Raw genomic sequence first — 14,267 nt, 5'->3', positions numbered from 1 at the left:
AGTTACCTTGGATGATTTTGGTCTCAGTCAAGTTGCTGCCTGGGTTGTCGGGCTGCTGTTCTGATTTCTGGAGCTGGGCACTGGCTTTTCCTGTGTGGCAAACCAAGCCTGGCAACTGTGGCTCTCCAGATCAGCACACCTGCTGCTGGAACTGCTGCTGCTAAAGCTGCCTCTGCTGGGTCCACCACCGCTGCTGCCACTGAGGCTGCTCCTGCTGGATCTGCCTCTGCTGCCTGTGAAGCTGCTGCTGCGCAAACCAAGCCTGGCAACTGTGGCTCTCCAGATCAGCACACCTGCTGCTGGAACTGCTGCTGCTAAAGCTGCCTCTGCTGGGTCCACCACCGCTGCTGCCACTGAGGCTGCTCCTGCTGGATCTGCCTCTGCTGCCTGTGAAGCTGCTGCTGCTGGGTCTGCCACTGCTGCCGCTACTGGATCTGCTACTGCTCGGGCCGCTGATAATTGCTGCCGGACTCTGCTCCTGCTTGGGTCCTGCTGTCGGCTCAAGTTGGCGTGGCCGGTCCGGGACCGCTGCTCTGTTTGCTGGAGCTGGGCTCAGGCGATGGGGATGGGGAGGGAGCCACAGCTGCTCTGGTTCTCTCGCTGTTCCACATGTTCTACCTCGTGGTCTGCTCCTCCATTGCTCACTGCCGCTCTCTCTTCACGTTTCCTGAGTTGCGGAGAGCCCTGGTGTGAGTGGAAGCTCCTGCACCTGGATTTTCCTGAGGCTCGAGCCTAACCTGGAGGTTTTCTGGTGCGTCGCCACCTCTGTGGTTGGTGGAGCTTCCGGGGCCGCTTTTGCCAGCCTGTGCCAGCTCTGGTTGCTCTGGCTCTCTTCTACTTCTCCACTGCCACTTCAATTTCCTATACACCTCACTTTTTAGTAAAAGTGTGTATTTTGCTGAGATTTTTTGGTCTTTTTCCCCCCTAGGCTGCTTTGGCGTGGTATCTACGCCGCCATCTTAACCGGAAGTCGATTTCTAGTTTAATGTATATCATAACTATAAGCTGTCTGCTCATATGTCTAGTTTTTGTACTTTGCTGTTGAGTACTGTCATCTGCATATGTCTCTGTGTGTGAATATATGTATATGTGTATACACCATGTATTGTTCGAAATAGTCTCATGTAGCCCAGGCTGGCCTCAAAACTGTTGTATAACCAAGAATGACCTTGAGCTTAAGAATACTGTTTCTTGTTGTCTCTGAGGAGACTTTTTCATACCTATTTTATAGACTTTTTTTATAATTAGATCCTGGTGCATTTTTGTTGTTGTCTATCTGACTGTCCCCTCCATACTCCAATGCTCATGCATTCTGGGCAGACTGCCACCAAGTTGCATTCTCCATCCTCTGCTAACATCCTAATATTGTGAGGTCTTTCATTATTGGGCTTGATGTTTGGAAATTCTTGATGTCATATTAACAGGTTGCTTTATTTTGTTTACATCCTTTTCTTTCTTAGTAATAATGTTAAGGTTTTTAGTAAACTGTATAAATACATGTCAACTGTTGATCACTTTTTAAAATATATTTTATTTTTATTATTTGAGAGAAAGGGAGGTGGGGAGAGAAGGAGAGAGAGATGGAGAGAATGGGTGTGCTAAGGCCTCCAGGCACTGCAGACAAGCTCCAGATGCAGGTGCCACCTTGTACTGGGTACTGGGGAATCAAACTGAGGTTCTTAGGTTTTTCAAGGAAGCACCTAAACCCCTAAACCATCTCTCCAGCCCCCTGTTGATCATTTTCAAGTCATTGCAAATACTGGCAAATATCAGAATGAATGCTTCAGACAGTATCAAATTTTAGTGGTAAGCCAAGCATGATAGCAACTGCCTGTATTACCAGCTACTTGTGAGATCAACACAAGATTTCTTAAGCCCAAGGGTTTGAAACCAGACTGGGCAACAAACACATAAGGAGATGCTGTACCCCCTTCTGACCTCACCAGTTTGAGTGGTGGCCACTCATATTCTAGGTTTTCATCATTCTGTTTTCTTTCAGCTTAGTGTATGTGTGTATGGTATATGTGTGTGCATGTAAGGGGTATGCCTTGTGGTGCCCCATACTCCACCTGTGTTGGGTATACTCACATGTGATGTTCAGAGAGGAGCGTTGGGTGTCTTGTTTTCACTGTTCTTCTGCCTGTTATTGTTTGAGCTGGAGTTTCTCATTGATGCTGGAGCTTGACCTGTTTTCTTCAGCTCCTGAGACTCCAGGACTCTGCTGCTCTATGGGACTTGACTGGGGTTACAGTTGTGTATGGCCATACCCATCAGCTTAGATTTTAATGGACAGTATATTCATAGTACCCATAAATTATCCAGATGTTTGCCTGCTTAAAATTTTAGATTGGATATGAAATAAGTATATTTATCCCCAAATTATCCTAGGCATAATTATTTCTTAGGTTTGCCTGCTTATGAAAATGAGCCCAACAGGGAGATGATTGTAATATAGAGACATTTGAGGTTGACTTCTTACGCAGTCTCAGGACCTCAAATGTGATTCAAGGACATTAGATCTCAGGTCTTTTTATAAAATTGTACCTTTATTTTATCAAATACCTATTTTAAAATTCCATTTTACTCAGTTGGGGAATGTATACCGTTTTAGCAACATAACTGTACAGTTTGGATCTCAGTAAAATATCAAAAGTTTAAATCCATTCAACTACAGTTTCACATCGGTTGTGTTCAATGGTCTTGTTATGTCAGTCTTAGATAGTTTAATTTTTAATTTTAATTTCTCACTTTTTTATATGTATATATGTGCACATATATGCGTACATGCATCGGCACATGACTGGAGGCCAGAGGAAGATGTTGGTTGTCCTTATACTCTTCTGCCTTATTTCCTTGAGGGAGAGTCTCACTAAACCTGAAGCTCGCCCGTTTTCAATTAGACTGGCTGATCTGTGAATCCTACCTGTTATAGTTACCTTCTCCTTGCTGGTACAAAACTTGTGACCAAAAGCTGTTGATAGGAGGAAAGGGTTTATTTTGGCTTACAGTCTTTATGGAAAGTTGCATCATTGCAGGGCAAGGATGGTAGAGAAGAGGATGGACATCACTTCTTGTCACAGCACCTGGCAGAAAGCAACGAGAGAGAGAGAGAGAGAGAGAGAGAGAGAGAGAGAGAGAGAGAACACGCTAGCACGCGAGAGAGCAAACGAGCTGAGATCTACAAAGAGGGAGCTGGTTATAACACCCTAAGCCTCTCTCTTCAGCAAGACCCCACTTCCACATTACCATCAGCTTGGGACAAAGCATTCATAACACATGGGTTATTTGATTTAAATACCATACCAGCAAACTTCAGAGCTGGAGTTATAGTCCCCATCACCTTTTTCATGAATGCTGGGGGTCAAACTCAGGTCCTCATGCTTTGCCTCTTAACTGCTGAGCCATCTTCCTAGCCCCAGTCCTAGATAGTTTCATCAGCTAGAGAGGACTCAAAGCTTTTTTGAACTCTAGAAACAGTATTTATAGTTTTTGTAATCTACTTGGCTGCATTAAAACAACTGAAATACCTGTTTCCTCCTTTGGTTTATACTGAATGTTAAACAAGGATGGAGAACAGTATGTGCTTAAAGAAAGTCATTTGTGGTTGCTCTTAGCAAACATGCTGAGAACCAGAATGGCATAGCTTACATTTCAGCTGTCTGTGGAAACAGAAAAGGCTGGTAACACCTTTTACATGAGCATACTGTTAAGGACAAATGTTTTCTTTTATTCAAGAATTCATCTCTGGCATGTAAACTCGGCCTTTCCTTATTTAGACAAAATTTTGAAGCTCTTAGGCCCTAGGGGTTACTATAACATGTGTAGATAATTAATTCCCCTGGTTTGGATTGTGTAAGTGTTGCAGTCCGGTTCACATTGCTGGTAGAAATCACCCAACCAAGAGCAGCTTCTGGGAAAAAGAGATTTATTTTGGCTTACAGGCTCGAGGGGAAGCTCCACGATGGCAGGAGAAAACGATGGCATGAGCAGAGGGTGGACATCACCCCCTGGCCAACGTAAGGTGGAACACAGCAACAGGAGGGTGTGCCAAACACTGGCATGGGGAAACTGGCTATAAAGCCCATAAGCCCGCCCCCAGCAATACACTCCCTCCAGGAGGCATTAATTCCCAAATATCCATCAGCTGGGGAGCTAGCATTCAGAACATCTAAGTTTATGGGGGACACCTGAATCAAACCACCACAGTAAGTTTCAAACTGGCTGCATTTGTGTCCTACAAAGCATGTTTTAAAAGCCTTTGGAAAAAAAATAAGGATAATTGAGGTCTGATTTAATTTTTGTTTTGTTTTGCTTTGTTACTGAAACAAGGTCTCACTATTCAGCTGGCTTGTTATTCTATATAGTCTTTGTTGGTTCTGAACTCCTAGATCCTCCTGCCTCAGCCTCTCAAAATGCTAGGATAACAGGCATGAGCCACCACTTTGCAGGAGATCTGATTTGATTTTTGTTTTATTCTCTAACATCAAAGTTGTTACTGTCTTGGTTTCTGGCTCGTTTGCTTTACGCATTGCTGCTTTTGCTATCAGTCTTCTGATTACTTTTTCTTTCTCTCCTCTCTGAAGTTCCTTGTGGTTCATGCGATTGTGGTTCTTTGGCCACAGGCATAAGTTTATAACAGTCCTTTCCAAGGAAACCGCTGCTTTCCTTTTGCCCTGTGAATTTGCATGTCAAAGCTATCATATAATTTATGTATTTGGCTCTTTGTATATTTTCTTTGGTGATTGCTGATAAAATGGGTTTATTTTTGCCAAAGAAGGGAACCTGGCAGATTTTTCCTTTCTTTTTTAAAAGTTTTTATTTCCTAGTAGAGCAAGAGGGAGGAACAGAGAGTGAATGGGCGTACGAGGGCCTCTCACTGTTGCAGACGAACTCCAGATGCAGGTGCCACTTTGTACATCTGGCTTTACATGGGTACTGGGCAATTGAACCCAGGTCATTAGGCTTTACAGGCAAGTGCCTTAACCGCTAAGCCACCTCTCCAGATTCTAATTTTTTTTATTTATGCCCCCCCTCATCCCAAGGTAGGGTCTCAGTCTAGCCTAGGCTGATCTGGAATTCACACTGTAGTTCCAGGCTAGCCTCAAACTCACAGTAATTCTCCTTCCTCTGCCTCTTGAGTGTTGGGATTAAAGGTGTGTGCCACCATATTCAGCTCAATTCTTTATTTTTTGCCACTTTCAGAGTACTAGTCTATGTAACTTCTTGATAAGAAACTTTACAGGAGGGAGGTTTATTCTTTAAAATAACTGTGGCTAGGGAATACATTTTTTAGGCATTGGCTATATTCTTTTTTTTATTTTTATTTGTTTTTTTTTTAATTTTTATTAACATTATCCATGATTATAAAAAAAATCCCATGGTAATTCCCTCCCTCCCTACCCCCACACTTTCCCCTTTGAAATTCCATTCTCCATCATATTACCTCCCCATTACAATCATGTAATTGTACTTACATATATATAATATCAACCTATTAAGTATCCTCCTCCCTTCCTTTCTCTTCTCTTTATGTCTCCTTTTTAATTTACTGGCCTCTGCTACCAAGTATTTTCCTTCTCAGGCAGAAGCCCAGGCATTGGCTATATTCTTAATGCAAATACTCTACTGGCCAAATGACAAAATGAATAATCCAAAGCAGATATGTATTCTGTGAGATTTTTAAAATCCTCTCTAGACATGTGTAACATGTTGTACAAATAAATATGTAATAAGCTGTGGTTCACACTTAAAAATTTTACTAAAATGCAATTGTCGTTGGACACATAAAATGGAGAACTCAGACTACTCAAAACCTTGTTTTTAGGGCACTAGTATTTATGTGTAATTCAGATAAATGGCTGGAGAGATGGCTCTGTGGTTAAGGCACTTGCCTGAAAAATCATTTAATAATGACCCAGGTTCAATTCCCCAGTGCCCGTGTAAAGCCAGATGCACAGAGTAGCACTTGTATCTGGAGTTTGTGTGCATTAACTGGAGGTTATGGCACATACCCATCCTCTCACCACTCTCTCCTTGCAAATAAATAAAAAGTGTTTGTTACGCTAAAAGAAAAAAAGATAAATGGTTTTCTTACAACACAGACATTCAAAGGCAGTCAGAGAGTCTCTACAGTTAGGAAGCACAAGTAATTTATTATGGAATTTTAATGTTTCAGCTTTATGTTAGCTTTTGTTTTTTTGGTAGGCATGAAGGTTGGTAGGCAGAATTTAAAGCTTGAAAAAACACACAAGCATTGAGAGTTAACCTTTTGGAAAATACTTTTTGCTGTGTTATATTAACATCAGCTAAGAAAAAGAGTCCTGTTGGTTAATATACTTAAAATGTTAGCACACTCCAAATTGTACAAAAGATTAGTTTGTTAAAATGTAAATATTTGTAAAATAGTAAAGTCAAATTTGTGGCTCAGCATTTAAGTATCTAAAGACCTTAGCTTACTTTATTTTCATTGCATGTTCCATATTACACTTAGCCATATCTCACTGGCCATACTTTTATTTCATTGACTTATCTTCTGTTCTGTAAGGAGACAATACAATGTATGTGCATAGCACTAATTTATTAGTTTCTGTCATAACTTAAACTAGGATATTTTCCTTCCTGTTAATGCTGTTCTCTTTGGTAGTTGGCCTGGGTTGAGTAAGAGAGGTACAGTAGATCTAGTTTGGGAACTTTTGGTTGATATATGATAAGATAATGCCGATCTTATCATGGATACTGCATCAGAAAATTGGACTTTTGAATTTGTGTAAGTCATTGTTACTGTTTTGAGACAAGGCCTTGTTGCTTTGCCCAAGCTGTCCTTAAATCCCTGGACTCAAGTGAGCTCGTCTTTCCAGATGCTGGTACTATGGTGGTATACCACAATCAGCTTGATTGTGAATTTTTAACTAGATCTCTACTCAACTGATGTTTATTTTTCTTTTTGTGGTGAGATCAGAAATTAGGAACAATTGCTAACCTGTAGCATTAATATGGTATTACTGCATGAAATTTACCTAAAATTGGTGAGCCAATTCAGTTTAAATTTTATATAAAAGTAAGTAATTAATTCTCTGGGACTATAGCTCTGTGGTAAAGCTCTTGTCATCATGTGTAAGGACTTGAGTTCTATGCTTAGATTGCTAAATAAAGAACTCTCTTGGAAGCATGTGTGTGTGTGTGTGTGTGTGTATGTGTATGTATGTACATATGTGTTTTGCCTTGAAGTATGGAGTATGCCTAAAGATACTTCAGGACACGTGGATTTATTCTGCTTCCTATGTGGATAAGCTTAAGAAACGCAAAAGTGGGCTGGAGAGATGGCTTAGCAGTTAAGCGCTTGCCTGTGAAGCCTAAGGACCTCGGTTCGAGGCTCGGTTCCCCAGGTCCCACGTTAGCCAGATGCACAAGGGGGGCGCACGCGTCTGGAGTTCATTTGCAGAGGCTGGAAGCCCTGGCGTGCCCATTCTCTCTCTCTCCCTCTATCTGTCTTTCTCTCTGTGTCTGTCACTCTCAAATAAATAAATAAATAATAAATAAATAAATAAATAAAAGAAACACAAAAGTTAGGATATGTTTTCATGCATAGCAGTGAGTGAGGCCAGGGAAAGCCAAAGGGATATTGTTATAAGAAGTTAATAATAGGAAAAGCAGAGAAAAACAGCAACAAGTTGGGGAGACTTGTTTAACCTTTTTTTGTCATCTAGGTGTTTTTTTGGTGTGTGTGTGGTTTTGCTTTTTCTGGTAAATATATGGCTTTAGAGAAGGTAGAGTATGTAGCATGCATCTTTTTTTGTGTGTAGCTTATGTTCTACCACTGCTACAGGTGGAGGGGCATTCCTGCCACATGTTATTTATAATTTCAAAATTGTACTTTTGGAATATTAGTGAATTTGATTTTCATATGCAGAGTAATGAAGATTTATTTTTTTATTTTTTTGTTCTATTTGTGAGAGAGAGAGGAGAGGAGAATATGTATGTGCCAGGGCTTCTAGCCTCTGTAAATAATCTCAAGATGCACGCTCCACCTTGTGCATCTGGCCTACTTGGGTCCTGGGGAATTGAACCTGGGTCCTTTGGCTTTGCAGGCAAGTGCCTTAACCACTAAGCCGTCTCTCCAGCCCTGGCAACCAATTTGTTTTGTTTTGTTTTGTTTTTCGAGGTAGGGTCTCACTGTAGCTCAGGCTGACCTGGGCTACACTGTGTAGTCTCAGGATGGCCTCAAACTCATGCAGTCCTCCTACCTGTGCCTCCAGAGTACGCCACCACGCCTAGTGAAACCTATTCTGATGAGTGGTTTGTCATTCATCAGTGAAAATACAAATTTAGAAAATTTAAAAGGAATCTATAAAAAATAGCTAAACTCTAAGATAATGTAGGGTTTTTCTATGGCTACATGTTTATTTGTGCAATGAAATGACTAGGTCAGTGACAGTAAACAAACAGTAGATGTTCCTCTCATTCCTGGTTTTGGGTTGTTTTTAATTTGTCTTTTAAAAATCATACTTGCTAAATGTGGAAAATATTTTAGTTTTTTTGTTAGGGAATACGTGAGTGTTAATGGAATTTTATTTTTTCTCAGGTCATGTTTACTGGTGAAAACATTCCCGTTCATCCTCATGTTTATAGCAATGGTCATATCTGTTTATCCATTCTAACAGAAGACTGGTCCCCGGCGCTGTCAGTCCAGTCAGTTTGTCTTAGCATTATTAGCATGCTTTCCAGCTGCAAAGAAAAGGTAGGACTTTTCGAATTATTCCAGGTAATAATTTGTTTTTTCTAGCTAGGTAGAATAACAATTTTAATATATAAGTATTTTTATTTGATAGAGGACTCATGCTTTTTGTTTTTAAGTTACAGGGAATGTTATGTTTTTTAATAAGTTAGAAAGTTATTTTGATACCAAATAGAGTTTTAAATGTTAAATGAACTAGAAGTCTGGCCTAATGTTTTATCGTTTTTTAAATTTATTTTTATTTTTTAATTTTTATTAGCATTTTCCATGATTATAAAAAAAAATCCCATGGTAATTTCCCACACACACACACTTTCCCCTTTGAAATTTCATTCTCCATCATATTACCTCCCATCATAATCCTGTACTTACATATGTACAATATCAACCTATTAAGTACCCTCCTCCCTTCCTTTCTCTTCCCTTTATGTCTCCTTTTTAACTTATTGGCCTCTGCTACTAAGTATTTTCATTCTCACACAGTGTTTTATTGTTTTTAAACAGGAAATTTGTGCACATAGTCTTAACTAATCTGAATATTATTTCCAAGACAATATACAGAGGAAAAATGTACAAAAAAATATTGTTTCTAGATATCACAGTGGAAAACCCAGAAGTGAGAATCATGGTTCCCTTGTCCCCTTTTCCAGTCCCCATCCTAGTGATTATGCTAAAGGAGGAAGACCTTTATTATTAGAATTTCCATCAGCTTATCATGTTCTCCTTTGCTCATCTACAGATTGTCTCTCTAATGAAAATGGGAGTGAGGAGACCAAATTGGGGGAAAAAAATCACTAGTTCAATTTAGGGTACCTTTAAAACTGGGAACCTTGGGCCGGGCGTGGTGGCGCACGCCTTTAATCCCAGCACTCGGGAGGCAGAGGTAGGAGGATCACCGTGAGTTCAAGGCCACCCTGAGATGACAGAGTTAATTCCAGGTCAGCCTGGACCAGAGTGAGACCCTAACTCAAAAAACCAAAAAAAAAAAAAAAAAATTGGGAACCTTAGGTGTGTGTACACCTGCGGTTAGCAGATTTCTTTTTCAAAATAAACTGATCTTTAATATAAGTTTATTTTAAAATAATGAGTTATTTAGTAACTGAAACATTCTGAGTCATTGTTTTACCTAGTGAATTTCTGTTTTTAAAATATTTATTTGAAAGAGAGAGAGAATGGGTGCTCCAAGGTCTCTTACACTGCAAACAAATTTCAGACACATGCATCACTTTGTGCATCTGTCTTTACGTAGGTACTGGGGAATTGAATCCAAGCACTTTAACTGCTGAACCATCTCCTTGGGCCCCTAGAGAGTTTCTTGAAACATTAGGTCTATATAATGGGTTTCTTGGTGTTCAATTTCAGAAACAAGCAAAAATTTTTGTTTAGATAAGCATATAGAATAATGGGCTAATTTTTTATGTACTACAGGAAAACAATTGGTATTAAATTATTAATTAAAAGATCCCCATTGAGGAACATTAAAATATGCAGAAAAAAGTATGTCTTAGATGAAATAAGATATGTGTATTTTACTATCACTAAAAAACTTTGCTTTCCTCTTTGTTATGGGTTTGTCTAAGCTGCATTTTAAAGCTGTAATTGAGCTTAGGTTTAACTTTCATGGTTCCTGTATTTTGTCCACACCCACACTAAGCTTTCATGAGTAGTTTGTATTTACAAGGGTTCCTATGTCTAGTATACTTAAAGTAAGGTAATACCCATAGGTTTTATTTTTACTTATTTATTTGACAGAGAAAGAGGGAGGGAGGGAGAGAAGGAAAGAGGGAGAAAGGAAAAGGTAGAGAGAGAAAGAGAGAGAGAATGGGTGCATCAGGGCCTCCAGACACATGCACCCCCTTGTGCATCTGGCTAACGTGGGTCCTGGGGAATTAAACCTGGGTCCTTTGGCTTTGCAGGCAAACACCTTAACCACAAAGCCATCCCTCCTGCCCAGCCATAGGTTTTAACATGCAAGAGATGATCACCAGTAATATTTGTACATATCTCTTGCATGTGTCTTACATGATTGTTGGCTTTTTACATTTAAATGTAATGATTTGCTATTAAAAGCCAGAGGAATGATCCTGTCTCAGTATACCTCTTTTAATTTTTTTTTTTTACCATTCTCCTCACCTTCTAGCTATCTAATATTAGTGTTTCTCACACACTTGTTTATAAGACTAAGACTAATTATCCCCTTTAAATTACTGATTTATTATTATTGTTTTTGTTATTTTCAAGGTAGGATCACTGTAACCCAGGCAGGCCTAGAACTTACTGTATAGCTCCAGGATAGCCTCTAACACAGTGATCCTTCTGCCTTAGCCTCCTGAGTGCTGGGATTAAAGGTGTGCACTGCTCTCTACAACTGTGTTAAATTATATTTTTTTTGACACTTTCTATTTTTTTGCTTTAATGTGTACATCATGGCATATTAATATACAAGGGTTGCAGTTTCTGTCATACCCATGCTAAATTATTTATTTATTTATTTTTGAGGTAGGGTCTTTCTCTAGCCCAGCCTCACCTGGAATTCACTATGTAGTCTCAGGGTGGCTTTGGATACATGGCAATCCTTCTACCTCTGCCTCCAAAATGCTGGGGTTAAAGGTGTGTGCCAACCACACCTGGCTCACTAAATTATATTTAATGGAATTAGTGCATGAAATGTTTAACCAAGAATTCTGGAAGTCAGAATTTCTCTGAAATATAATAAAATTAACCAAAAATTAATCAAGCACTTCCTATTTTTACTATGCTAAGTGTTAGTTACAAAGATGAGGAAATAAAGTTAGCATAATTTGTAATTTTTAAAGAGATTTTCTCAAATTCCATCAAAAGTGTAATCTTGGTAGTTCTTTAAAAAAGAACCAAAAAACAACCTGTGCCCTAATTTGTTGTTGTTGATGTTAACTGAAATTTTCTGTTGTTCATTTCACTGAGCTGTGTGTATGAGCTTTAAAAACTTTGGGGGAGGGGGTTTTGCAGTGGGTGTGGTCTCTGTCACTGTTGCTTTCTGATGGACCTTCCCTTAAATCATATTTTGACTAATCTTTTGACTCTTTTGACTAGTCTCATAATGTAAGGCATTCTTTTAATCTCTTTGTTTAACAGTTAGTTAAGTCTGAACACTGGAAAATATTTTTTTTAATATTTTTTTTATAATTTTTTTAAATTTTTTATTTATTTATTTGAGAGTGACAGACAGAGAGAGAAAGACAGATAGAGGGAGAGAGAGAGAATGGGCGCGCCAGGGCTTCTAGCCTCTGCAAACAAACTCCAGACGCGTGCGCCCCCTTGTGCATCTGGCTAACGTGGGACCTGGGGAACCGAGCCTCGAACCGTGGTCCTTAGGCTTCACAGGCAAGCGCTTAACCGCTAAGCCATCTCTCCAGCCCGGAAAATATTTTTAAATAGGAAAAAAATACTTAAGTTGTCAGAGAAGTCAAATTGGCAAAGAGAATGGTTGAGGATATAGATCAATCATTAAGCCTTTCTTCAGTATCTTTAGCATAAATTTGGCATGTTTCCAGATCTTCCTAGAAAGTCCCCTACTTCTAACATTTTTCAGGAAAAGTCTCTTCTGTAATTTTCCACCAGTTTTAGCTTCACTGTTTCTAATGTAGTTCTGCAGGGTTACCATGTATTTCTCAATTGTTCTAATGGGGCATATGAATAACAAAGACCAATGTCTCTCAGAAATGTAATACATATTTTTATTTTGCCTCTTTCACATTGTTTACAAATTGAATCTTCTGGTCTGTCCTTAATGCTATATTCAAATAAAATCATAAGCTGTATGAATGATTAGCAGTTGGTATAGTTCTTCAGACACCCTTAGATTGTTTTATTTTTATTTATTTACTCATTTATTTATTTGATTTTTTGAGGTAGGGTTTCACTCTAGCTCAGGCTAACCTGGAATTCACTATGTAGTTTCAGGGTGGCCTCAAACTCTTGGTGATCCTCCTACCTCTGCCTCCCAAGTGCTGGGATTAAAGGTGTGTGCCATCACGCCTGGCTTTTTAGTTTTTCAAGGTAGGGTTTCATTCTAGTCCAGGCTGACCTGGAATTCACTATGTTGTCTCAGGGTGGCCTTGAACTCACAGTGATCCTCCTACCTCTGCCTCCCGAGTGCTGGGAATAAAGTGGTGCACCACCATGCCTGGCTTTTCTTTGGTTTTTTGAGATACGGTCTCATTTGGTCCAGGTTGACCTGGAATTCACTATATAGTTTCAGGTTGGTCTTTGTAGTATTCAGTTTCATGTTGCTGGGATGATCTTCCAAACCAGGCACAGTTTATGAGAGGAACAGGTTTATTATTGAAGCTTACAGATCCCAGAGGAAGTTTGATAATGGTGGAAGAAACTGGCCCCCTTTCACAGGTCCACCCAGAGAGAAATAACACCGCTACCACCATAAATAACCACACTCCAGAAACCCCTGGCAGAGCTCAAGCACTCTGCATATCTTTATCTGGAATTCCAGATCTGCCCCCAAACACACCCTAGGATCCACCCATAGTGACACCTCCTCAAGCCAGGGCTGGCAATCTAATTTATAAGTTTTAATAAACTCCTGAATCTGTTGGGGGACATCCATTCAAACTACCACAGCCTCAAATTCACAGCAATCCTCCTACCTCGGCCTTCTGAATGCTAGGATTAAAGGTGAGTGCCACCATGCCTGGCTTAGATTTTTTTTTTAATTTTATTTATTTATTTATTTATTTATTTATTTATTTATCTATTTATTTGAGAGCGACAGACACAGAGAGAAAGATAGATAGAGGGAGAGAGAGAGAATGGGCGCGCCAGGGCTTCCAGCCACTGCAAACGAACTCCAGACGCGTGCGCCCCCTTGTGCATCTGGCTAACGTGGGACCTGGGGAACCGAGCCTTGAACCGTGGTCCTTAGGCTTCACAGGCAAGCGCTTAACCGCCGAGCCATCTCTCCAGCCCTAGATTTTTTTAAATTAAGTTTACAGAAATATTAAATTGAGTCTGGGGAGATGACTCAGTGGCTTGCAAGCCTGCCAAGTTGAACTTGATTCTCTTCCATGTAAAGCTGGCTGCAAAGAGGTACATGTATCTGTGTGATCCTAAGGTGCCTACAGCAATGGGAACAGAGCCAGGAAATTCCAAAAGTTCCAAAGCGTGAGAGCCAAGTAGACTGGTGTTCTTTTGCTACAGCAAAAACAAGAGGCTCTGTCTCAAAAGAAGGTGGAAGGAGAAGGTGTACACCTCAAGGTTATTCTCTGACTGACACACACACGCACGTACACACACAGAGTAAGTAAGTAATAAAGTAAATATTAAATTACTTGTAGAGGGAGAGAGAAGCATAACGAATTTTGGCTTCATATATCTAGTCTCCCTTTTGGCTGATAGTCATTTCCCAGTGATCCACTGGAATCTAATCCAGAGCAGACACTCCCTTAAAACAATTTAGGTGTCAAAACTCTACCATAGTATATTTTATACCTTTTATTCTTTAAGCTGTGCTGCTGATGTTTCTGTTGTTTTTATGCAA

The 14,267-nt window shown here is 39.9% G+C and overlaps 1 protein-coding gene across 4 annotated transcripts in view; it reads left to right on the top strand.

The window, feature by feature from the left end:
* Ube2w (ubiquitin conjugating enzyme E2 W) overlaps positions 1–14,267 on the top strand; it is an 84,891-nt gene that overhangs the window by 59,947 nt on the left and 10,677 nt on the right. For all 4 annotated transcript variants that reach the window (XM_045143119.1, XM_045143120.1, XM_045143117.1 and 1 more), the window contains exon 4: positions 8,582–8,737. In XM_045143119.1, the coding sequence (XP_044999054.1) occupies positions 8,582–8,737 (156 nt within the window). The remainder of the gene's footprint in view (positions 1–8,581; positions 8,738–14,267) is intronic.

The sequence above is a fragment of the Jaculus jaculus genome, chromosome 2, assembly GCF_020740685.1.
Source record: "Jaculus jaculus isolate mJacJac1 chromosome 2, mJacJac1.mat.Y.cur, whole genome shotgun sequence".
NCBI lineage: Eukaryota > Metazoa > Chordata > Mammalia > Rodentia > Dipodidae > Jaculus > Jaculus jaculus.
This window is presented reverse-complemented; position numbering and strand designations above follow the sequence as displayed.